Source organism: Hypanus sabinus, chromosome 2 (assembly GCF_030144855.1).
Source record: "Hypanus sabinus isolate sHypSab1 chromosome 2, sHypSab1.hap1, whole genome shotgun sequence".
Classification (NCBI taxonomy): Eukaryota; Metazoa; Chordata; class Chondrichthyes; order Myliobatiformes; family Dasyatidae; genus Hypanus; species Hypanus sabinus.
Genome location: NC_082707.1, coordinates 20,529,433 through 20,555,264, shown reverse-complemented (window position 1 = coordinate 20,555,264; position 25,832 = coordinate 20,529,433). Strand labels below are relative to the sequence as shown.

The 25,832-nt window shown below is 44.3% G+C and overlaps 2 protein-coding genes across 2 annotated transcripts in view; one reads left to right on the top strand and one right to left on the bottom strand.

The window, feature by feature from the left end:
- Positions 1-25,832, top strand: part of LOC132406765 (mediator of RNA polymerase II transcription subunit 12-like protein) — a 689,991-nt gene that overhangs the window by 332,317 nt on the left and 331,842 nt on the right. The window lies entirely within an intron of this gene.
- On the bottom strand, positions 13,690-15,033 carry LOC132406790 (P2Y purinoceptor 14-like). The gene has a single exon (XM_059992772.1). It carries the CDS (start codon positions 15,031-15,033, stop codon positions 13,939-13,941), a length of 1,095 nt encoding a protein of 364 aa, XP_059848755.1. The 3' UTR covers positions 13,690-13,938.

Here is a 25,832-nt window from a genome sequence, read left to right as displayed (position 1 = left end):
TGATCCCTCACGCGTGTGCGAGGTGCCTGGAATATACGCATACGAGACTCCCGGTATATGAGTGTCGTGAGGAGTCTGTGTAGGGCTTGGTGTGTGCGGTGTCACCTTGGGTACAGGGTTCATAGTTACCGTGGAGTGTTCGGGGTAGTGGTCTGCTGCTCCTGCGGGCGCCAGGTCATGGATGGAGACCGTGTCCTCCCGCCCACCAGGTAAGACCACGTAGGCATACTGGGGGGTTCGCATGTAGAAGGTGAACCCTCTCGACCAGCGGGGAGTATTTATTACTCCTCATGTTTCCGGAGCAGCACTGGCCCTGGGGACGTCAGCCAAGCTGTTAGGGTGGTCCCAGTGGCAGACTTCCTGGGAAAAGAGAATAGACACTCGTGAGGGGTGGCATTGGTGGACGTACATAACAGGGAGCGGATAGAGTGGAGTGCCTCGGGGAGGACCTCCTGCCATCGAGAGACCGGCAACCCTTTTGACTTAAGGGATAAAAGTGTGGCCTTCCACACTGTGGCATTCTCCCTCTCCACCTGTCCATTTCCCCGGGGATTATAACTCGTAGTCCGACTAGTAGCAATGCCCCTAGCTAGCAGGTACCGGTGCAGCTCGTCACTCATAAAGGAGGACCCTCTATCACTGTGGATAAAGCAGGGATATCCAAACAGAGTGAAGAGTCGGCGCAGGGCTTTTATGACGGACATGGTAGTGGTGTCAGGGCAGGGGATGGCAAAGGGGAACCACGAGTACTCGTCGATAATGTTGAGAAAGTAGACATTGCGGTCGGTGGAGGGAAGGGGGCCCTTAAGGTCAACACTCAGTTGCTCAAAGGGGCGGGTGGCCTTGATAAGTTGCGCCGTTTCAGGACGGTAGAAGTACGGTTTGCACTCAGCGCAGACTTGGCAGTCCCTGGTCATCGTCCTGATGTCCTCCAGGGAGTACGGCAGGTTCCGGGCTTTCACGAAATGGTAAAATCGGGTGACCCCCGGATGGCAATGATGTGCATGGAGGGCGTATAGCTGGTCGAGCTGTGTGCTAGCACACACTCCCTGGGATAGGGCATCAGGGGGCTCATTGAGCCTTCCAGGCCAGTACAGGATATCATAGTTGTAGGTGGAGAGTTCTATTCTCCACCGCAAAATTTTATCATTTTTGATTTTGCCCCGCTGTTGGTTGCTGAACATGAACGCAACCGAGCGCTGGTCGGTCAGCAAGGTGAACCTTTTGCCAGCGAGATAGTGCCTCCAGTGCCTAATAGCTTCCACTATGGCCTGGGCTTCTTTCTCCACCGCGGAGTGCCGAATTTCAGGGCCTTGAAGGGTACAAGAAAAGAATGCTACTGGCCTGCCTGCCTGATTGAGGGTAGCAGCAAGCGCGAAATCGGAGTTGTCACTCTCTACTTGGAAGGGAATGGTCTCATCCACCATATGCTTCGTTGCTTTGGCAATGTCCCCTTTAATGCAGTTGAAGGCCACGCAGGCCTCAGCAGAGAGGGGAAAAGTAGTAGACTTGACCAGGGGGCGGGCCTTGTCTGCGTAAAGAGGGACCCATTGGGTGTAATAGGAAAAGAAGCCCAGGCACCGTCTGAGGGCTTTGAGAGTGGTGGGAAGAGGGAGTTCTAACAGGGGCGCATACGGTCGGGATCAGGGCCAATCACCCCGTTTTCCATGACATACCCAAGGATAGCGAGTCGGGTGGTTCCGAACACACACTTGTCCCTATTATAAGTAAGGTTCAGGGCTTTGGCCACTTGGAAAAATCGTTGGAGGTTGGCGTTGTGATCCGGCCAGTCGTGACCACAGATGGTGATGTTATCCAGATAGGGAAATGTGGTCTTCAGTTGGCACTGGTCCACCATCCTGTCCATTTCCCTCTGGAAGACTGAGACACCATTTTTGACACCAAATAGGAAGTGATAGAGCCTGCCGCCCGCCTCAAAGGCGGTATAGGGGCAGTCCTCTGGGCGGACGGGGAGCTGGTGATAAGCGGATTTCAGATCTATTGTCGAGTACACCTTGTACTGAGCTATCTGGTTGACCATATCCGCGATGCGGGGTAGGGGGTACGCATCAAGCTGCGTGAACCTATTGATGGTTTGACTATAGTCCACGACCATCCTATTTTCCTGCCCGGTCTGAACAACAACCACCTGGGACCTCTGAGGGCTTGTGCTTGGCTCAATGATCCCCTCCCCGAGCAGCCGCTGCACCTCTGACTGAATGAAGGCCCTGTCCCCTGCGCTGTACCTCCTGCTTTTAGTTGCCACAGGCTTACAGTCAGGGGTCAGGTTGGCGAACAGTGGTGGGGGAGGGATCTTGAAGGTGGAGAGGCTGCAAGTGGTGTCAGTAGCGCAGCTGTCGGCATGGTGCTGGGTGGGATGTGTGGGTCGGTGTGTGTGTGTGGTCAGTAGCGGGGTATATGGTGAAGTCCCAGCAAACTGAGGATTCCTGACAGTGAGTGGTGGAAGGGGCCCGTCTGCTCTTTGGCTTTGCTCTCATTAAGTGATAGTTTGAAAAAGTTGTGAATGCAAGTCTACAGCCATAACAGTGGATGGGTAACGGTGAAGAACATGCTTGTGTGAGGAAGGTGAGGTCACTGTTTAGGTGCAGGTACCAGATACTTAGCTGTAGTCTTGTATTCCCTTAACTTTTCAAAACAATTCCACTCCAGGCTAACACTATTTTGTCTGACAGCCTTCCATTTTATTTTAGCATATACTGTACTTAGTTACTGCCTGTTATGATGCTGGTGTTTAGGGCAGCAATGAAGATCTTCTATCTCTGGTGGTATTCAAGGCTTCCGTCATCATGTCAGTAGCTTCTCAGTTTTCACTGTTGTCAGTCATGCAGGTCCTGGGTGTAGTGGGTGGAGACTCAGGAATAGTGTCACACTCAGATGTAGAAGGATTCTTCATTGCTGTTTCTGTAGAATTTTGTTTTACCGGTCTGGGTTGTTAGCCCTGAGCTGAACGTCCGAACTTGGAGGATAGGTGGTCCACTCTCAGTCTGGCCTTTGCCCTTTGACCTTTTTGGCATGAGTGACCCTACCAAGAGCCAAAGCATAGACCCCTGACTCTAGTCTACACAACTCTCTGGGTCATCGAAGCACGCAAGACTTTAAATCCGGCTTATTTATACCGTTTTAAGTGAAGAAATTATTTGGTGTACACATTGTTGCCACTGGGCAAAAACTTGGGAGAAGACTCCAAGGAAATAATTCAGACCTGGAGTTCTTAAGGCAGCCCTACATTATGTTCAATGCTGACTGGCAACTGCTGTGATGCTGCTGGTGCCAAACTGTATTGGCCTCTGCTGTTCCTCTGGATTTATCAACTGTGTGGAGCGGTGGAGCCTGTTGCAAGAGCTAAAGCTTGTTCTCCATATTGTAGTTCTCTGGCTTGTGTCCTGTCTTGACAGCTAGGGTACAGCATTTATGTTCAACCCTGACCATCAGAGGGCTCCACTTGTTTTGTGCTTGAAACATACTGTTAATAGGTGCAGAAAGTATTTGGATGCCAGATGGCATATTGGCCTTTTTTTTGAAATGGGATAACCATATAACAATCACAGCACGGAAACAGGCCATCTCGGCCCTTCTAGTCCGTGCCGAACACTTACTCTCACCTAGTCCCACTGACCCGCACTCAGCCCGTAGTCCTCCATTCCTTTCCTGTCCATATACCTATCCAATTTTACTTTAACTGACTATACCGAACCTGCCTCTACCACGAGCTTGATCCACACAGCTATCACTCTGAGTAAATTCCCCCTCGTGTTACCCTTAAACTTTTGCCCCCAACTCTCAACTCATGTCTTCTTGTTTGAATCTCCCCTACTCTCATTGGAAAAAGCCTATCCACGTCAACTCTATCTATCCCCCTCATAATTTTAAATACCTCTATCAAGTCCCCCTTCAACCTTCTATGCTCCAAAGAATAAAGACCTAACTTGTTCAACCTTTCCCTGTAACTTAAGTGCTGAAACCCAGGTAACATTCTAGTAAATCTTCTCTGTACTCTCTCTATTTTGTTGATATCTTTCCTATAATTCGATGACCAGAACTGTACACAATACTCCAAATTCAGCCTTACCAATGTCTTGTACAATTTTAACATTACATCCCAAATCCTATACTCAGTGCTCTGATTTATAAAGGCCAACATACCAAAAGCTTTCTTCTCCACCCTATCCACATGAGATTCCACCTTCAGGGAACTATGCACCATTATTGCTAGATCACTCTGTTCTACTGCATTCTTCAGTGTCCTACCATTTACCATGTATGTCCTATTTGGATTATTTCTACCAAAATGTAGCACCTCACACTTTTCAGCATTAAACTTCATCTGCCATCATTCAGCCCATTCTTCTAACTGGCCTAAATCTCTCCGCAAGCTTTGAAAACCCTCTTCTTTATCCACAACACCACCTACCTTAGTATCATCTGCATACTTACTAATCCAATTTACCACCCCATCATCCAGATCATTAATGCAAATGACAAACAACACTGGACCCAGTACAGATCCCTGAGGCACACCACTAGTCACCGGCCTCCAACCTGACAAACAGTTATCCACTACTACTCTCTGGCATCTCCCATCCAGCCACTGTTGAATCTATTTTACTACTTTAATATTAATACCTAATGATTGAACCTTCCTAACTAACTTTCCATGCAGAACCTTGTCAAAGGCCTTACTGAAGTCCATATGGACAACATCCACTGCTTTACCCTCGTCAACTTTCCTCGTAACCTCTTCAAAAAATTCAATAAGATTTGTCAAACGTGACCTTCCACGTACAAATCCATGCTGACTGTTCCTAATCAGACCCTGTCTATCCAGATAATTATATATGCCCTCTCTAAGAATACTTTCCATTAATTTACCCACCACTGACGTCAAACCGACAGGCCTATAATTGCTAGATTTACTCTTAGAACCCTTTTTAAACAATGGAACCACATGAGCATTCCACATGACCCAATCCTCTGGCACTATCCCTGTTTCTAATGACATTTGAAATATTTCTGTCAGAGCCCCTGCTATTTCTACACTAACTTCCATCAAGGTCCTAGGGAATATCTTGTCAGGATCTGTAGATTTATCCACTTTTATATTCCTTAAAAGCGCCAGTACTTCCTCCTCTTTAATTGTTATAGTTTCCATAACTTCCCTACTTGTTTCCCTTACTTTACACAATTCAATTTCCTTCTCCTTAGTGAATACCAAAGAAATTGTTCAAAATCTCCCCCATCTCTTTCGGCTCCACACATAGCTGTCCACTCTGATTCTCTAAGGGACCAATTTTATCCCTCATTATCCTTTTGCTATTAATATAACTGTAGAAACCCTTAAGATTTATTTTCACCTTACTTGCCAAAGCAACCTCATATCTTCTTTTAGCTTTTCTAATTTCTTTCTTAAGATTCTTCTTACATTCTTTATATTCTTTGAGCACCTCATTTACTCCATGCTGCCTATATTTATTGTAGATATCTCTCTTTTTCCTAACCAAGTTTCCAATATCCCTTGAAAACCATGGCTCTCTCAAACTTTCAACCTTTGATTTCAACCTAACAGGAACATAAAAATTCTGTACCCTCAAAATTTCACCTCTAAATGACTGCCATTTCTCTATTACATCCTTCCCATAAAACAAATTATTCCAATCCACTCCTTCTAAATCTTTTTACATCTCCTCAAAGTTAGCCTTTCTCCAATCAAAAATCTCAACCCTGGGTCCAGTCCTATCCTTCTCCATAGTATAGTAAAACTAATGGTATTGTGATCACGGGACCCGAGTGCTCCCCACCCATACCTCCATCAACTGACCTATTTCATTCCCTAACAGAAGCTCCAACACTGCCCCTTCTCTAGTTGGTACCTCAATGTATTGCTGCAAAAAACTATCCTGCACACATTTTACAAACTCCAAACCATCCATCCCTTTTACAGTATGGGCTTCCCAGTCTGTGTGTGGAAAATTAAAATCTCCCACAATCATAACCCTATACTTACTACAAATATCTGCTATCTCCTTGCAAATTTGCTCCTCCAATTCTCGCTCCCCATTAGGTGGTCTATAATACACCCCTATAAGTGTTACTACACCTTTCCCATTCCTCAATTTCACCAAATAGTCTCCCTAAATGAGCCCTCTAATCTATCCTGCCAGAGCACAGCTGTAATATTTTCTCTGACAAGCAACGCAACACCTCCCCCTCTTGTCCCTCCAATTCTATCACACCTGAAGCAATGAAATCCAGGAATATTTAGTTGCCAATCACACCCCTGCTGCAACCATGTTTCACTAATAGCTACAGCATCATATTTCCATGCTCTAAGCTCATCCACCTTTCTTACAATGCTCCTAGCATTAAAATAAATACATTTAAGAAATTCTCCACCTCCTCCTCTCTGTTTATCTCTAACAGTACAAAGAACTGTACTGTCTTCTTTTTCTTCCTTCTTCCATACATCTGTTCCTACACTCTGGTTCCCCTCCCCCCTCGTATTTAGTTTAAATCCACTGGAGCCTCTCTAGCAAACCTACCTGCAAGAATATTTGTCCCCCTCCAGTTCAGATGTAAACCGTCCCGCCGGAACAGGTCCCACCTTCCCTGGAAAATTGCCCAATTATCTATAAATCTGAAGCCCTCCCTCCTGCACCATGTCATCAGCCACATGTTGATCTGCACTATCTTACTATTTCTAAACCCACCTGCACGTGGCCCTGGTAGCAATCCTGAGATTGCTATCCTGGAGGTCCTGTCCTTTAGCTTGACACCTAGCTCCCTAAACTCACCTTTCAGGACCTCCTCACCCTTCCTATCCATGTCTTTGGTCCCTACATGGACCGCGACATACGGCTGTTCACCCTCTCTCTTGAGAATACTGAGAACTCAATCCAAGTTATCGTGGACCTTGGCACCAGGGAGGCAACAGGCCATCTGGGATTCTCGATCTCCCACAGAATCGATCTCTGTCCCCCAAACTATCAAATCCCCTATCACTACTGCTCTCCTCTTTTCCCTCCTTCCCTTCTGAGCTGAGGGTCCAGTCTCGGTGCCAGAGACACAACCACTGCAACTTGTCCCTGATAGGTCATCCCCACCAACAGTATCCAAAACAGGATACTTATTGTTGATGGGAACAGCCACAGGGGTGTTCTGCTCATTCTGTCTATTCCCCTTCCCTCTCCTGACAGTCACCCAACTACCTGTCTCCTGACTCCTAGGGGTGACTATCTCCCTGAAACTCCTGTCTATTTCTGCCTCTGCCTCCCGAATGATCCAAAGTTCATCCGGCTCCAGCTCCAGTTCCCTCACACGGTTTGTCAGGAGCTGCAGCTGGATGCACCTTTTGCAGGTGTAGTCATCAGGGACAGCTGTGCTTGCCCTGACTTCCCACAAACTGCAAACGGAGCACTTAACTGCCCTAACTGCTACCTCCATTATCTACTCCTAAGCTAATTAGATTAATTAAAGGAGGTTACCCAGCCTTACCTCACCTGGAGTGAAGCTCGTACTCAGCCTCTGCTCGCTATTTAAATTCCCCCGCTGCCTCACGGGCCGACTCTCACGCGCTTGCGCAGTCATGCCCCGTTCAACCTCGCCTCTGCCTGTTCTCGCCGAAGCCTGATTGAGCCAAAGCCGTCCCACTCTGCCTCAGTCCACTCTGACAATGGCCGCTGTATATGGCGGTCTTATTTTTAAACCTTCGTCACGCGCCTGCGCAGTCTATCCTCTTTGACCTGATCAGTTAAAAAAAACACCTTCTCTCCGAGCTTCTTTCACCTCTTCCCTCTCCGTCTCTTGCTTCCATTTCAATGAAATTAAATATATATATTTGAAATATAGAAATGGGGAATTATTACTACAAGTGTGTGGGATGTTGGTGAGACCACATGTGGACTACAGTGTGTGGTTTTGGTCCCTTCTTTAAGCAAGAGTGTATTGGAGTGTATTGGGCCAATTCTTAGATTAAGAGGGCCATGCTTTCATAAACAGCTTAAGCAAAATTCCTTTGGTGTTTAGGGACATGTGATGCTCATTTTAATCCATTTGGGATCCTAATGAAGCAGAGTGGTGCAGATGTTGAGAGTTTTGAACATAGTTGCAAGTTAATTCTCAGATGTTCTTACTGCTTTGTTTCTACTGGTGGATAGATCACTGGAATTACTCAGCAGAGGGTGATACTTGTTTTTGCAAGCTCACGAAGTTAAGTGCAATGTGAAGTTGGTTAGGATGAAGTATAGAGGTTTGGGTCTGATCCATTGATTGGTAGGGCAGGTCAAGACAGGCAGGACTTTAGCTTATTCTTCAGGACTTCAATTTATTTTAGAAACACAGCATGGTAACAGGCCCTTCCAGCTCAATGGGCTCGCAACCCCCAATTAACCTACCAACCCCTACGTCTTTTGACTGTGGGAGGAAAGTTGTGTGGTCACGGGGAGAATGAACAGACTCTTTACAGGCAGTGGCGGGGATTGAGCCTGGGTGACTGGTGCTGTAATAAGCTTACGCTATCTGCGTCACCGCCGTGCTGCCCTAAACTAAATGTTTAACCTACTCCAAGATCAATCGAACCCTTCCCTGCTACGTAGCCCTCCATTTTAATGTCATCCATGTGCTGATCTAAGAGTCTCATAAATGTCCCCAATGTACCCGCCTTTATCAAACAGGGTGTTTGGTTGGCAATTAGTTATTTTGTTTGGTAAGTTTATGTCTTTGCACTGCACTGCTGCTTCAAAACAACAAATGTCTGTGATAATAAATCTGATTCTGATTGAATACTGAGATTTAAATGCCCGGGTGGGTGACCCGTCTTTGCAGGACATGTTCTTCATTCTGGTAGCAACTGCTTTTAGTTTTGCCCGCAGCACCACCTTGTGGAATGTTGTGGTGTGGTTCATGGATCTGCTGAGTCACGATTCATTAAGATCAAGCGGAAGAAGCATCAGGGAAGTAATTGGGATTTTCTCCCCTAGTTTAATGAGCTTTTACTTTTTGGTTTACTTCAGAGGGAAAGTACGTAACCCTTACGTCTGGCCTGAGAGAATTTGGCATGACACAATATAGATGTTCAATGGTAATGGATGGCATAGTAGTGTAGCAGTTAGCATAACACTTGATGGTACCAGCAACCTGGGTTCAATTCCTGCCACTGTCTTCAAGGAGTTTGAACGTTCTTCCCCTGACCACATTGGTTTCCTCCCACTTTCTAAAGACATATGGGTTCGTAGTCCCGTTTATTTTTCATTATATCCTATTGTATATCTCTTATCCTTGAAATACTTGCAGGAAAATTAATCTCAGGATAGCACATGGTAGCATACTGTGTCTATATAATTTTATAATAAATTTACTTTCAACTTGGATTCCATCAATATACAATAATCTATTGATCTCCAACGCACATTGATTAGGGAAAAAGCTCAAGGTTCTCTTGGAAGGAGAATTCAAAAGATTCACTAACCTCCGGTTGTCACCTCTGAATTGAATGGCTGACTCACTGGTCAGGGCCTTGAGTATAGAATTGGGAAGTTACACTCAGTGGCCACTTTATTAGGTACACCTGTACATCTAATTTTAATGCAGGTATCTAATCAGCCAATCATGTGGCAGCAATTCAATGCAGTCATGGTCATGCAGCTCATTTGTTGTTCAGACCAAACATCAGAATGGGGAAGAAATATGATCAAAGTGACTCTGACCGTGGAATGATTGTTGGCGCCAGATGGGGTGGTTTGAGTCAGAACCTGCTGATTTCCTGGAATTTTCACGCACAGTAGTCTCTGGAGTTTACAGAGAATGCTGGGATAAACAAAAAAATAAGAATCCAGTTAGTTCTGTGGGTGAAAATACCTTGTTAATGAGAGAGGTCAAAGGAGAATGGGTAGACTGGTTCAAACTGACAGGAATGTGACAGTATCTTAAATAACCTCACATTGCAGTAGTGGTGTGCAGAAGAGCATTTTGGAATGGATGGTATTTATCCAGTATTCCTTCAGGATCCTGATGATCCTCCCAGAAACAACGGAAATATGGGGGAAACAGGTGGTAGCGATGGGTTCCTCCTCACTGTTAGGCTTCTCTATCCACAAACCTGCTAGGAAGCTCAAATCCCAGCTTAAGTGGGTGGAAGATAACCTGCGACTCAGGACAGCTGCCGTTTACAGGATTCCCTGTGAACGCGGAGCAGAGTATATGGGTCAGGTGGGGTGCACGGTGGAAACGCCCGTCAAGGATTATAGGTGGTGTATCTGTTTGGGTTACCTGGAGAAATCTGTGGTAGAAAAGCATTGCATATGCAATGCTCACAGGATTTACTTGACCGCACAAAACTACTGTGCTGTGCCAATGGCTTTTGTGACTGCCTGGTGAAGGAAGCCACTGAAGTAAGACCAGAAAATAAGAACTTCAACAGAGATGAAGGTCTCGCTCTAAGAACTGGAATACAATTTTAAACAAGGTGGGGCAGAGGAGATCTGATTGGATGAGGACTAACCAATTAGGAGGGATTAATGACAGGGGTATAGGTCCTACTGGACTAGACATGCCTAGGCATCATCCCTGATGAAGATGGTGGAGTTTGTCATTGAAACTTCGGTTAGAATCGACATGTGGAGCTAGCTGGAAACCTGACAGAGTTTAAGCGTTATGTACGCCTTTTTCTGGGGTTAATGTTCTCTCTGTTATTTGTTTACCTTTTTATTCGCACGATTTCTTCTTTTGTTCTACATATTGTATGCCTGATGGTCTTTGTTGTATGGGATTTTTAAAAATAAGTTCTATTCTGCTTCTTTTTTTGGTGGCTGCCTGCAAGAAAATGGATCTTGAGGTCGTATAGTATATCCACCCTTTGATAATAAATGTACTTTGGACTTCGAGTATACTTGGTGAGATCTTTATTGCAACACCCATTGTTCTGTATCAACTACTTTATTTACACAAGTATAATTTCCAGTGAGTCATCCAATCTCATTATGAATGTTGGAGGTAACTGAGCCAGTTATGGGGATCCAGCCAAGTGTGAGGTGTTGCACTTTGGGAAATCAAATGTAGAGTGGAAGTACGCAGTTAATGGTGCTGCCTCCTCTGCATTGGTGACCCCCGCTGCAGACTGGGGGACCACTTTGTCGAGCAGCTCCGATCTGTCCGCCCCGAGAGCTCTCCGTGGCTTCACGTTTCAATTCCTCTGAGTTCCTGCACGGACGTGCCTGACCATGGCCTCCGGTACTGCCACAGTAAGGCCTGGTGCAGGTTGGAGGAGCAACTCCTCATATTTCGTTGTGGTAATCCTCAACTTGATAGCATTGTTATAAACTTCTTTCGATCTACCCGATGCAAAGACACCACGCACTACGGTGAAAGTAACTTTAACTCTATTAGCAAGTTACTCGAGAGAACCCTCCATCAGCACTCTCCTCATAGGCTGCTTCCAGGGTCTCTCCCTCCTGAAGCATATACAGTTCTTTTTATATCATGCAGTCACGTATACAGATACATGTGGGTTCACCCCCCCTTAGTTTCTCTACAAATGAGTATTGTTAACTTTATCAGTCATAAATTGTTCGTCTAACAGTGTTAATTGCTACTATGTCTGGATGCAGACAGACACAGGCCCTCCACTCAAAGTCTGCTGCCCTTGTAAATAGTCATTCCCTCTAATTGCTTATCTTACAGGTGCCATAAGAAACACAAGGCACAATATGTTTCTCACACCAAGGATGCTGTCACCCGCTCAGCTTATCTTATGGGAAAGCATTTGTGCATTTATACTCTTTTTCTCAAGCTCAGCGCTGCTATGACATTTAAAAAATAGCCAGGGTCACAAACGGCCTACGAGATGCTAACTTCTTAATATTACAGCATCAGCATCCATTAAGGCAGCAACTTCTAGTAACCACTCCCTCTGTTTTCTCTCATTCCTGTGGCCCCTTCACCCTTTCTCATCTCCTCCCCCACTCTCATGTCCTGCTCTTTGCCTCCTTCTGGTTCCCCAACTCTTCTTTATTTTCTGGCCTACTGTTCTCATTCCTCCTTCATCCTTTCTTCCTCCACTCCTCCCCTTCCAGCTTCTCACACCATTCCTCTTCATTCCTAACCACCTCCCTTCCCCTCTCACCTGGTCTCACTATTATTTGCTTGTTTGTGCCCTTTTCTCTCATGTTACACTTTTATTCTGGCTTCTGCCCTCTTCCTTTCCGATCAACAAGCACTGTAGCTCTTCAGCCCATGCAGTCAGTGCCGAATTATAAATCAAACGTTGTTAATGTATCTGCCTCAAAAAAGTGCTGGCAGAACGCAGCAGGTTCAGCAGCATCTATGTAAGGAGAGGAAAAGCTGACGTTTTGGACAGTGACCCTTCATCAGGACATAGTCCCATCAACCTGCACCCCTCCCACCCATGTACTTGTCCAAACTTCTCTTAAATTTTGAGACTGAACCTGCATCCATCGCTTCTACCTGCAGGTCGTTCCACACGCTCACCACCCCTCATGTACTCCTTTCACCCTTAACCCATGACCTCTAGGTCTCGTCTCACCGAACCTCAATGGAAAAGGCCTGCTTGCGTTTACCCAGTCTATGCCCCTCATAATTTTGTATACCTTTATCAGATCTCCTCTCATCCTCTCCTCCTGATGAGGGGTCGAGGTCCGAAATGTCCACTTTTCATTTCCTTCCACAGATGCTGCCTGACCTGCTGAGTTTTTGTATGAGTCAGGTACATTAACAATATTTGAAGGGCCCTTGGACGGGAACATTTTGGAGGGACATGGGTTAAATGCAGGCAATTGAGACCAACTTTGATGATTTCTTGGTTGGCATGGGTGCAGGGTCTCACCCCAAAAAGCTGACCATCACTCTGTCTCCACAGATGCTGACTGACCTGCTGAGTTCCTCCACCATCGAATATAGAACAGTATAACACAGTACAGGCTCTTCAGCCCACAATGTTGTGCATACCCGTTAACCTTCTCTACGCCATAAGACACAGGAGCAGAATTAGTCCATTTGATCCATCAAGTCTGCTTTGCCATTTGATTATGGCTGATCCATTTCTCTCTTAACCATATTCTCCTGCCTGCCTTCTCCCAGTGACCTTTCAAGCCCTGATTTATCTGACTCTAATTTAACCCTTCTGTCCTCCATAGCCCTCCATTTTTCTTTCACCTGAGAGTCTCTTACGTGTCCCTAATGTATCTGCCTCTACCACCTTGAGCCCCCACCCCCAGCGACATGTTCCTCACATCCACCACTCTGTGTTTTAAAAAAAAACTACCCCTGACATTCCATCGCGTAGTTTCCTGCCAACACCTTAATGTTGTGCCCCTCTATTCATCATTTCTGCCCTGGGAAAGAGTCTCTGCCTGTCCACTGAATCTATATCTCCTATCATTGTTTCCGATGTTGGGGAAGTCCAGAATGAGGGGTCACAGTTTAAGGATAAAGGGGAAGCCTTTTAGGACCGAGATGAGGAAAAACATCTTCACACAGAGAGTGGTGAATCTGTGGAATTCTCTGCCACAGGAAACAGTTAAGGCCGGTTCATTGGCTATATTTAAGAGGAAGTTAGATATGGCTCTTGTGGCTGAAGGGATCAGGGGGTATGGAGAGAAAGCAGGTACAGGGTTCTGAGTTGGATGATCAGCCATGATGATACTGAATGGCGGTGCAGACTCGAAGGGCCGAATGGCCTACTCTTGCACCTATTTTCTATGTTTCTATGTATCATCTTGTTCATCTCTATCAAATCACCTCTCCTCTTCAATCTCTCCAAAAAGAAATGCTGTTTGGTATGGAAATAGTTTGCTACTCAATTTAGTCCATGTCGAGATGTATTTTGCTTGTTGGTAGCCATGTATATAGATCCTCAGTAAGTCCTTTCAATACTCAGGCACTTGGTGCTTTAGAACCGAATGATTTGATTCAGGGAACTGAGGAAACATTTGCTGTTAGACTATGTGTCTGTGATACTTGAGTCTCTTTTAAAGTACCATTCATTCCTAGGTCAGAGAATTGGTTGGAGGTGTTACTTGACTGTGGCTTATTCTTCACTCCAGAAATTTTGATTGTCAGCCTTCTCTTCACTCTCAACTTTCTGCACAGTTGTTTGGTGAAGGCCTTGCACAGGAGGAAGTAGATGACTGGATCGAGGCAAACGTTAAATGCACACAGGAGCAGTGTGAACTCCTTTGCATAGTGCAGATTGTTACTTGTTACACAGTTTTTGTTGGCCGATCGGTATTTGTCGTATGGGATCCTGATAAATTGGTACGGCACAAAGCAGATGAAGAAGACAGCCAGGATACTGAAAATGTTACGGTTTGCTTTCTTTACCACGGTGCTAGAGTCCTTCTGAAATTTCTGTTTGGACCAATATAATTTCTTTAAGATGGCTAAATAACACAGAGTGAGAAGGAGAAAAACAGCCCAAAAAATAACTTTGCATTTGATAATTATAAACTCGTGCCAATTACGCCCGATATCACTTTTCAACTTCATGCAGGCACCTGCAGTTTCGGGCGTGGGGTCCTTGTTAGTCAAAATGATGCTCGGCAGAGCAAAGCTCATTATAAAAACCCAGCAGCCCACACTGATCACCTTGGCAACCGTTACTTTCTGCATGAAGAGATTTTTTTGAGGCTGAACAATTTTAAGGTACCGGTCGAGGCTGATCAGGCCAAGGAAGATTATACTGACAAACATGCTGCTGTAGAACACAACAGCTGTGTAACGACACACAATGGCTTTCAACTGCCAGGTCCCAATAGGTGTATCAGAGAGGATCTTAAATGGAAGTGTAACTACCAACAGCAGGTCAGCTGCCACAATGTTCTTGAGGTAAATCACAAAGCTGGACTTATTTGGAACATGGCAGAAGATCCAGGCAGCCAATATGTTCAGCAGGAGTCCTCCAATGAAGACCAACGAGTATAAGAGAGGAATGGGCACTTTGGTCACAGTGGGGTCACGCAAATCGCTGCAGCTCAGATTTGTCGACAAGCTTGTGCTGTTGTTCATCTCCCTATTTTCTTATAGAAAATAAAAGTAAGGAAGTTAGTTATTGTGGAGATAAAGCATTTAAATAATTTCTTGTTCATTAGTAATAATTCAGATTCTGCAAACTGGTATAGAATCCTATTGAGAGGTTGGAGCTGAAGCCTTTCCAATTCAATATCTTCATAACCCACTTTACCTTCATTACTCTCACTTGTTGCTCATTCCAGAATATTTTGGTTTTTCCCAAGCTAAGTAAGGAACCAAAACAAGCAAGAGTATTCCAGAATTTGGAAATAATCGTTACAATTGTACACTTCTTAAACTTTCCTCCCTTTGCAAAGTAGGCCAATATGCTGTTTGCCCTCCCTACTGCTTAATAGGGTGTGCTGTGTGCAGTTTTAGGCCTGACAGCTTAAAAAGCAGACATGCTGATATTGGATAGGGTCCAGAAGAGGTCCTGGGAATAAAATAGTAAATGTATAAGGTGTAATGATTGCTCTGGGCCTGTATTCACTGGAGTTTAGAAGAATGAGGGTGGACCTCATTGAAACCTATTGAATCTGAAGGGTAGATATGGAATGAGGTTGATTGAGAGCTAATATCTTTTCCGAGGGCTGAAAGATCTAATACTAGAAGGGTTGCATTTAAGGTGAGGAGGCAAGTTCAAAGGGGATGTATGAGGTTGCTAGGAATATTCCAAGCTGCAGGAATACATGCTGAGGGGCAGACTGGAATTTGGTGCAGCCGGTGCATAGATGCTCTATGGGGAATGATTACAGTCTAGGCTCCTTCTGTTAATGGACACATAGGGTGGAGTTGGGTGGGGAAGCCTCTGAAATGGTGAAAGGGCCTATGAGTGATAATGGTACCATGTAAAAAAAAAATGTGGTCACACTACTGAGCATACAGACCAAATGACACGAATATTATAAATGGTCTTGCAGCTCTGCATACATTTTTTAAATTCATGAGTAAAATGTATTTCTGAAATAAAAGGAAGTCAGCGATCTCAGTGCTGTGGAAGATCTGCCTGTTTATTTATAATGGGCCTGTTATCACCCTATTTCCTTGTTTTCTCCTACCTGCACCTGTTTTGAGTATCCTGCACACTTGCAGTGGTCCTTGTGTCTGAGAAACCTGCAGGGGGCGCTGTCCTCCTGTCATTGACGTAACTTGTAAAAATTCACGGCCTTTGTGTAAACCATCGGTTAAACAATGTGAGATCCAGACCTGCTGGGAGTCCTGAAGTGTTAACTGACAAGGTCGGACTGAGCGTGCGAACTGACAAAGCACTAGGAAACACAATATAGCTGTGCCCTTCCCCTGAAGGGGAAAGAATGAATACAGCCTTCAAAGTTGAAAGTACAATTATTATCAAAATTCATATATGCCAACATATACTATATACTTGAGGGCATTCACAGTGGTATCATTGACAAGCAACACATAAACAATGTTTAGGGTGGCGATGAGCATTGGGTGCTCGGGGTGAGTTCACCGAGCTTGGTAACACTTCATCGCCATTCGAGGTGACATCCTCAGTGTGTGGTTGTTGATAGCTCCGTAAACAAACATCAACATAGACTCTATCTACCGACCCCTAAGAACTATAGAAAAGCAAGCCAATAGAATTTAGAGGTCAACTGAAGGGGTAGCCAATCAGGATTGAGGCAAGTGACCACGGGCCTATATAAGTGCAAGCATTGCCAGAGAGAAACACCAACAACTGTGCACTAAGGATGTCACCTTGATTGGTGATGATACGTCTGCAAGCTTGGCAAACACCATGACATCAAACACAGACAAAGTCTAACTCTCTATGTTGTTATCAGTCTTGACCGATATCAACACAGAAGACATCAGGTCAATCACAAACAAGAGAAAATCTGCAGATGCTGGAAATCCAGCAACACACACACACAAAATGCTGGAGGAACTCAGCGGACCAGGCAGCATCTATGGAAAAGAGTACAGTCGACGTTTTGGGCCATGACCCTTCAACAGGACTGGAGAAAAAAGTAGATGGAGTCTGAGACATCAGCTCAATGTCTCTTCCCATTGGAGCAATGCCACCTGTGCAATTACCCTTTCCTCATCTCTCTGTAACAAAACTCATGAGCACTTCAACATTCCTTGGGTCTTTTTACCACAGATCTTTACTGGGGGTAATTTGCAGCAGTCAATGAACCTACCAGTGTTTCTTTGGGATGTGGGAGGAAACTAGGGCACGCAGAGGAAAGCTACGCAGGAACGGGGAGAACAAGCTAACTCCTTGCGGACAGCACCACGGGTCAGGATTCACCCTGTCTCCGGAGAGCTGTGATGTAGCATCTCCAAAGCGCCTGATCGTTGCATCGTTGATCTGATTGACTGGGTGAGGGAGGTAAAAACTGACACGTGTACCGATGCCTCATCGTGTTCCCCACTTGTTTGAAGACAGCTATCTTGCAGTTACACAAGATAGAATCTGCAGGGATGTGGACACACATCAGCACATCACGGAAACCAGCCTCACATCCATGAACTCTGCCTGTTCATTTGCTGCCTCAGTGCAGCGGCCAGCATGTTGAAAGACCCTGGACATTCGCTCGTCTCTCTCATTGGACAGGAGATACAAAAGCCTGAAAGCATATACCACTGGGCTCAAGGACAGCGTCTATCCCACTGTTATCAGACTCTTGAATGGACTGCTTGTCCATTGATTTCACGGTCTGCTTTGTTACGATCTTGCACCTTTTTGCTTACCTACACTGCACTTGCTCTGTAACTGTAACACTTCGTGGCATCACGCCATGCGGTAGCATCACAGTGTAGCAGTTAGCTGAACGCTGCTACAATGCCAGTGACCCTGGTTCAAATCTGCCACTGTCTGTAAGGTGCGCCTTCTCCCTGTAACCTCGTGGGTTTCCTCTGGGTGCTCCGGTTTCCTCCCACGTTCCAAAGATGTGCGGGTTGTTAGTTAATTCATGTGGCGTGATTGGAGCAGGCTCGTTGGGCCAAAGGGGCCAGTTACCTTGCTGTATCTCTAAATAAATGAATATGTTATTGAGCTTTGTTATCATTTTTACCTTGTTCTCCCTTGATATGTACCCCTGCCACTTACACCGCATGTGCAAACAGGGTTTGAGCTCTTAAAGTACACTATATTACAGTCGGCCCTCCTTATCTGCGGATTCTGCATGTGCGGATTCAACCAACCACGAATCACGGAAACCCAGAAGTGCTCTTCCAGCACTTGTTCGAGAATATACAGACTTTTTTTCTTGTCATTATTCCCTGAACAATGCAGTATAACAACCATTTTACATAGCATTTACATTATATTAGGTATTATAAGTAATCTAGAGATGATTTAAAGTATACGGGAGGCTGTGAGTGGGTTATCGTGCATCGGGATAAAAAAAAATCGGAAGTTCTCTTACTAAGTAAGTCGGAACAGGTACATCCGGTATTATTTAGCGTCAGTTAGTCAAATGTTTGTTTTAGTATATAGTATATATTTTACCTTTCTATGCATATAAAACACTTAAGAACATATATTTCAGCGCCAGGCTCGGGCCGTTAATTTCCGTTAATTCTCGGGACTCGGGACAGACCGCTTTCGAGTGCGCTCTCCACCGTGCCGGGTTGATGTGGAGGATCAAAAACCCAAAACCCAATAATTAAACCACTGCATTGCTTAGTAATAATTGTAACTTTCATCAGGGCAGGGCCTTTCTCACTTTATCCTTTAATATTGTTCCGATCGTTGACCGACTGTAGCCTAATGCTTTTCCAATGACCGATGGCGTTTCACCTCTTTCCGATCGCTTTATTATTTCCACTTTATTTTCAATCATGATCGTGATTATTTTTGTGAACAGAAACACTACGCATTCAGAGCTCTGACGCCAGGTCCTAATGTCCACCGCAATGAGACAGGTTAAATAAGGTCTGGGGTTCCGCTGGGTCCTAAGGTCCACCAGATTGAGACAAGTTGAATAAGGGACTTGAGCGTCAGCAAATTTTGGTATCCGCTACAGATCCCAGAACCAATCGCCTACGGATAAGGAGAACCGACTGTACACTTCTCTGGATTAAACTGCATCCGCCACCACTCTGCCCAACTTTCCAGCTGATCCATGTCCCTCTAGAGACTTGGACAACAAACTTTGTTCTCAGTGACTCCACTAATTTTTGTGCTTTCTGTAAACTTATGAGGTGCTCCCCCCCACCATCCCCTACCGCCTTCCATATGGTCTTTCTTCCCATTTTATTTATCTTGAATAGTGTGAATAGGTTCCTGGGGAAATGATTGCAACACAGGTTAACTTCATAAGCAACCTTCTTCACTCTAATTGTTTTACCTCACTGCACTGTGTAATGATTTGATCTGTATGTACAGTGTGCAAGGCAAGTTTTTTGTTGTATCTCGGTACTTGTGACAATAATATACTGATACCATTACCTATCATCCCATAGTAGGTTTTGGGTGTCACATGTACCTACTTCCCAATGGTAGCTCATTTTGTGAAAGCACTAGAGGAATGAAGAATGGCCTCGTACTGCTATTCTGATTTAAAATTCACTTGGTTACTTGTTTCCCCCTCAGTTTTCTCTATTCATCATTCTCTTCCTTTCATTTGCCGAAGCCTCTGCCCTTATTGTTAGAGGTCCTCAGTTTGGCAGGTGATGGGGTATTCCAGATGAGCTTTTGAACATTAGCTGCAGTGTGTGCAAACAAACACCAGAAGGATTTCCCATTATGGATGAGATATTAATCAATCGGGTTGCTTCTGAGCCTCTTCTCTCTTTTTTCCATTCTCCATTCTGACTCCTCTCTCAACCTTTCCCTTCTTCTCACTGCCCATCACCTCCCTCTGGTGCCCCTCTTCCTTTCTTTTCCCCTTACTCTCCTTTCCTATCAGATTCATTCTTCAGTCATGTTCTACCTATCAGCTCTCCCAGCTGCTTATTTCATCTCCCCACTCACCTGGTCTCACTTGTCACCTTGCCAACTTATATTCTGTCCCCTCTCTCCACCATCTTATTCTGGTTGTGCCTCCTTCCTTTCCAGTCCTGATGAAGGGTCTCGGTCATTAACTGTTAGGTGCTTCCTGACCTAAGGAATTTCTCCAGCATTTTGTGTGTTTTGCTCTGGATTTCCAGCATCTACAGAGCCTCTGGGTGTTTATATGTTACTTCATGTTGGGTGGTGTTGAGCTTCGCTGTTTTAAAGGCATTGCATAGTACTCTTGACGTGTGCTGTAGATGGTGGAAGAACTCTGATGCAAAACACACAAACTACCTGATTTTCTCTTGTTTGTGAAGCTCTGAGATGTTTGTGGGCAAGTTGATTAGTACAGGATACTCGTAATCAAACTTAATCCTGCCGCCACAATTTCGGTCCGGCTTGCTGGCTTCCTAGACATTGATAGTGGGGAGCTTTGATGGTAAAAGCTCCATCAAGGATAGGTGGTTGTTTCCTTGCAATTTTACACTTTAAATGTTAAAGTGACATGTAACACATTGGTCAGCAAAGTTGAAGCCTGTTGCATAAAGGGACATAGAAGTCTTTGTATGAAGTTGCCAAAATAACAATCAACACAAGGTAAGACTGAATAGTTGCTTAGTAGACTGGAGAAAGGTGATCAGTAACTTTAACTTCCTGGATGTCACTATCTCAGAAAACCTGTGGAGAACCCATCAGCTAAATGTAATTGCAAAGAAAGCATGACAGAGCTTTTACTTCCATAGAAGGCTGCTGAGATTTGGCTTGATGTCAGGAACCTCCATATTTGTGGTGGAAGCTGTATTGACTGGCTGCATTATGGCCTGCTACAGAAACACCAATGCCTTTGAATGGAAAATCCTACAAAACGTAGTGGATTTGGCCCAATACATAAAGGGCAAAGCCCTCCCAACAATTGAGCACATGAAACACTGTTGTAGGAAAGTGTATCAATCATCAATAATCCTCCCACCCAGGCAAAGCTCTTTTCTTGCTGCTGCTATTGGGCAGAAGGTGCAAGAGCCTCATGATTTGCACCACCAGGTTCAAGAACAGTTACTATTCCTCAACAATCACGCTCTTGAACAAAAACGGGTAATTACACTCATCTATTGAGATGTTCCCACCTTCAATTATCTCACTTTAAGGTCTATTGGTAAGACCATAATATATATGAGCAGAATTAGACCATTTCGTCCATTGAGTTTGCTCCACCCTTTCATCACGGCTGATCAAATTTTCCTCTCAACCCCGATCTCTTGCCTTCTCCCCCATGTCACTCCATGCCCTGAACAATCAAGATTCTATCAACCTCTGCCTTAAATATACATAAAGACTTGGCCTCCACAGCTGCCTGTGGCAAAGAATTCCACAGATTCACCACTCTCTGGCTAAAGAAATTCCTTGTCGTCTCCGTTCTAAAAGGATGCCACTCTATTTTGAGGCTGTGTTCTCTGGCCTCTCACCACAGGAAACATCCTCTCATCATCCACTCTGTCGAGGCCTTTCACTGTTTGATAGGTTTCAAAGAGGTCACCCCCTCAGCCTTTTGAATTCTAGTGAATACAGGCCCAGAGCCATCAAATGCTCTTCACATGACAAGCTATTCAATTATGGAATCAATTTTGTGAACCTTCTTTGAGCCTGCTCCAGTTTCAGCGCATCCTTTGTAAGATAAGGGGCCCAAAACTGCTCACAATACTCCAAGTGAGGCCTCACCAGTGCTTTATAAAGTCTCAACATTACATCCTTGCTTTTATATTCTAGTCCTCTTGATCTGAATGTGAACATCACATTTGCCTCCCTCACCATGGACTCAATCTGCAAATTAACCTTTAGGAAATCCTGCACAAGGTCTCACAAATCCCTTTGCACCTCAGAGTTTTGTATTTTCTCTGCATTTAAAAAATAGTCAACCCTTGCATTTCATCTACCAGACTGCATAACTTTCCACTTCCTGACACCATAGTCCTCCTACCATTTCTTTGCCACTATCCATCACAATCTTGTTATTTATTGCTATTTATATTTGCATTTCAACCATTTCCTGTCTTCTATGCACTTGCTCTTTCATCAATCCTGTTTACATTTCCTATTCTATAGATTTGCCGAGTATGCTGTAGGAAAAAGAATCTCAGGGTTGTATGTGGTGACATGTATGTACCCTGATAATAAATTTTACTTTGGACTTTGAATGGTGTTTCCCAGCCATCAGTGTCAGTGTTGTTTTGTTTTTAATTGTGGATATTAGTGACCTAAACTTGAAGATGCAAGCCACAATTTCTAAACTTGCAGATGACATGAAACTTTGCAATGCTTTGAATGTGAAAAAATGAATGCGAAGTTGCAGCAGGATGCGAACAGGCTGCTGGTTGGACAGATGCATGGCAGGTTATGTTATGGACAAATACAGAGCTAGGGCTTTTCTCCTTGAAGCGAAGGAAGCTGTGAGCTAACTTGGCAGAGGATAGAAGACGATAAGAGGCATTGACAAGTATATTTATTCCCCATGGTGCCAATACTAATACCAGAGGGAGTACTTTTAAGGTGATTGGGGAGAAGTATGGGGGGAATGTCAGAGGTCGTGGTGGCTATCCCTCGAGGTTGAGGATGATGGTCTTCATTCCGTTTCCACAGAGTGAAGACGCCTGTGCATGTATTTATTTAATGTGTACTTGTTGTTGCACTCCAAGAAGCACACGATACTTCACAAATCAACCAACTGATTCCAATGGCATGGAAACCATGACGATTGGAGCTGATGGATTTGTTGCAGCCTTCATCCGCCTTCACAGCCGTTGAATTCAAAGTAACTTTGACCACCTGTTCCAACATTGAGGTCTTGGTTCGATTGGTCTTTGTCAGGGACCTCACCCTCGACCTTACCACCATGGGTGACCCTACCAGGAACATAGCTTCAGACGGCATCGCTCTCGGGATCTCAGGACCACACAAGCTTCTCCACTACGACAAGGTGACAATCCATGGAGAAGATGTTCCTTGCACTTGCTACAAAGAGTGGTATGTGCATTGGATGCCCTGCCGGGGGTGGTGGTGGAGGCAGATACAAAGTGTGTATGCAGTTTTCCACACTGAGGTTCATCTTCACAGAGACAACCCCGAATCAAAGAACCCGTTGAAAGGAAAATATCGCCCACCACCAGCACCCCACCCCCTCACGCACAAAATAAAAAGCAAATCATGCAAATATCAACAAAAAGAAACAAGCAAAGCACAAGATATAAAACACCAAATCAAACAGCTCAGATCGGGGTTCATTATCTACAAGCCGCCCTATTCAAAAATTGCCCAAAAATAGCAACAAAAAAGGAGCGACCAGAAAATAGAATTCACCGTAACGTGAAGAGTCCAATCTACAAACTGGGCATTGGAGACTTCTAAGAGTGTGTTAGGTAGGCACATGGATGAAAGAAAAATGGAGGGATGGTTTAGATTGATCTTGAAGTAGGTTAAAAGGTCAACACAACATCATCATCGTGTGGATAGTCAGAGGCTTTTTCCCAGGGCTGAAGTGGTTGCCACAAGAGGACACAGGTTTAAGGTGCTGAGGTGTAGGTAAAGAGGAGGTGTCAGGGGTAAGTTTTTTACTGAGAGAGTGGTGAGTGCGTGGAATGGGCTGCCAGCAAAGGCGGTGGAGGTGGATACGATAGGGTCTTTTAAGAAACTTTGGATAGGTACATGAAGCTTAGAAAAATGGAGAGCTATGGGTAACCTAGTAATTTCCAAGTTAGGGCCATGTTCAGCATAACTTTGTGCGCTGAAGGTCCTGTATTGTACTGTAGGTTTTCTATGTTTCTATCAAGGTCCGAAGGGCCAGTACTGGGCTGTACTGTTCTGTTCTATGTTATAAATGTGAGGCAACTTATTTTGAAAGAAAATATGTGGAGATGTAATATGAAGAACATTGTTCTAAAAGGTCTTCAAAAGCAATGGGGGCTAAGGACATGAATGTGGAAGGGGAAGGGGAAGGGGAAGGTTAAAAATGGTTAATAAGGCATAGATATATTTACAGTAATTCTGGACTTTATCAAAAAAGGCATAGAGTATAAAAGTAAGGAAGCCACATAGAAACTTTATAGCGGCATTTTGTTCCATTTTGATTACAGGAAAGATGTGAAGGCATTAGGGAAAAGAGAATTATATGATTGGTTCCTGGAATGAAGGACAACAGCTACAAGGAGAGATTGGGGAGGCTGGGAGTATTTTCTTTAGAGAAGGGTAAGGGAAGATTGATAGAAGTATATAAAATGATGAAGTGACTGGATAGGGTGGCTAGAACAATACAGAATAGGAACAGGTCCTTCAGAGCACAATCATGACCCTAAGTTGACCTAAACCTTTTTGCTTACACATAGCCTGTGTCCCTTCATTCCGTGCATTTTCATTTAAAAGCCTCCTAAATGCCAATATTGTATCTGCTTCCATCACCGTGCTTTCCAGCGTGTTCCAGGCACTCACCACTCTGTGTGGATGTGCAGTACACATTCTCCTAAAGAAGAGGAGCAAAGCCACAATCGTTAGTCCAGATGTGGACTTGCCAACATCCCAGACATTTGTGTCATGACTTCCCTATTTCTGAATTACAAATCTCAACTGGATGTCCAGACCACTTCCTACACCTATTAAGAATGTGTTCTATGCACAGAAATAGTACGATTTCACTAAACGCCACACATCTGTGGTCATATTTAGATGGCGGTCTTCTTTCTGGTTACTTATACTGACAGACACAATCGCAGCCTTTCACACAAGAGATTCTTATTTACCAAGCTTTCCCGGATTTAGTGAACTTACCTCTATCCCCAGAGTATCTATTTAACTCCTGTGTTATGGTCATCAGCAAAACCTTAGGCTATGGCTCCATCTCCCCCATATTACTGAAATAGATAGTAAATAATTAAAGAGTAAGAGCTGCTCTTTGGGATATTTCTCTAATTACATCCATCCAGTCCGAAAAAAAGATACAGTTACTTAGACTCGCTATCTTCTCTGTGTAGACCAGCGTTCAGTCCATGATGACATACTTCCCCAATACCGTGAGCTCTGATCTTATGACCCCTCTTTGTTACCTTATGAAACTCCCAAGACTTGATATCCACAAGTCATGTCTCTCAAATCTACTTTTTACATCTTTGAAGAACTCTTTTCTTACAAACAGGACTTCCTGTTCTGAAAACTGTTATGATTTGGTCTGATAACTGACTTGTGGTTTCTTCTTTGATTGTGGACTTCTGCATTCTACAAACAACAGGTTTTAAACTAAATTGTCTATAGTTTCTGTCCCTTTCATAATAAGGGCATTACATTTGTGGTTTTCCAGTCTGCTGGTACCTTCCTGGAACTGAGTAAGTTTTGAAAACCTCATGCAAAGGCTGTCTTATCTCCATAGACACTTTCCTTAAATCCCCTGGATGTAGAACACCATGTCCTGGCATCACAGGCAGACAGGTTGGTTGAAATGGTTTTTAGCATGGTGGCCTTCATTAATCAGGGCACTGAGTATAGGACTTGGAATATTATGACACAGTCCTACAAGTGGTTGATTATAAGTTCAATGCTACATTTAATGTCAGAGAAATGTCTACAATATCCATCCCAAAATGTAGATTTCTACATCTACAATGTAGATTTATTGTCCAAATACCGATACTGTTATGTCACCAAGTACTACCTTGAGATTCATTTTCTTGCAGGCATTCACATGATATAGAGAAACACAATGGAATGAGTGAAAAACTACACCCAGAAGCAACCACTATGCAAAAGATGACACATTTTCAAAAGAAAAACTATTCATAAGAATAAATAA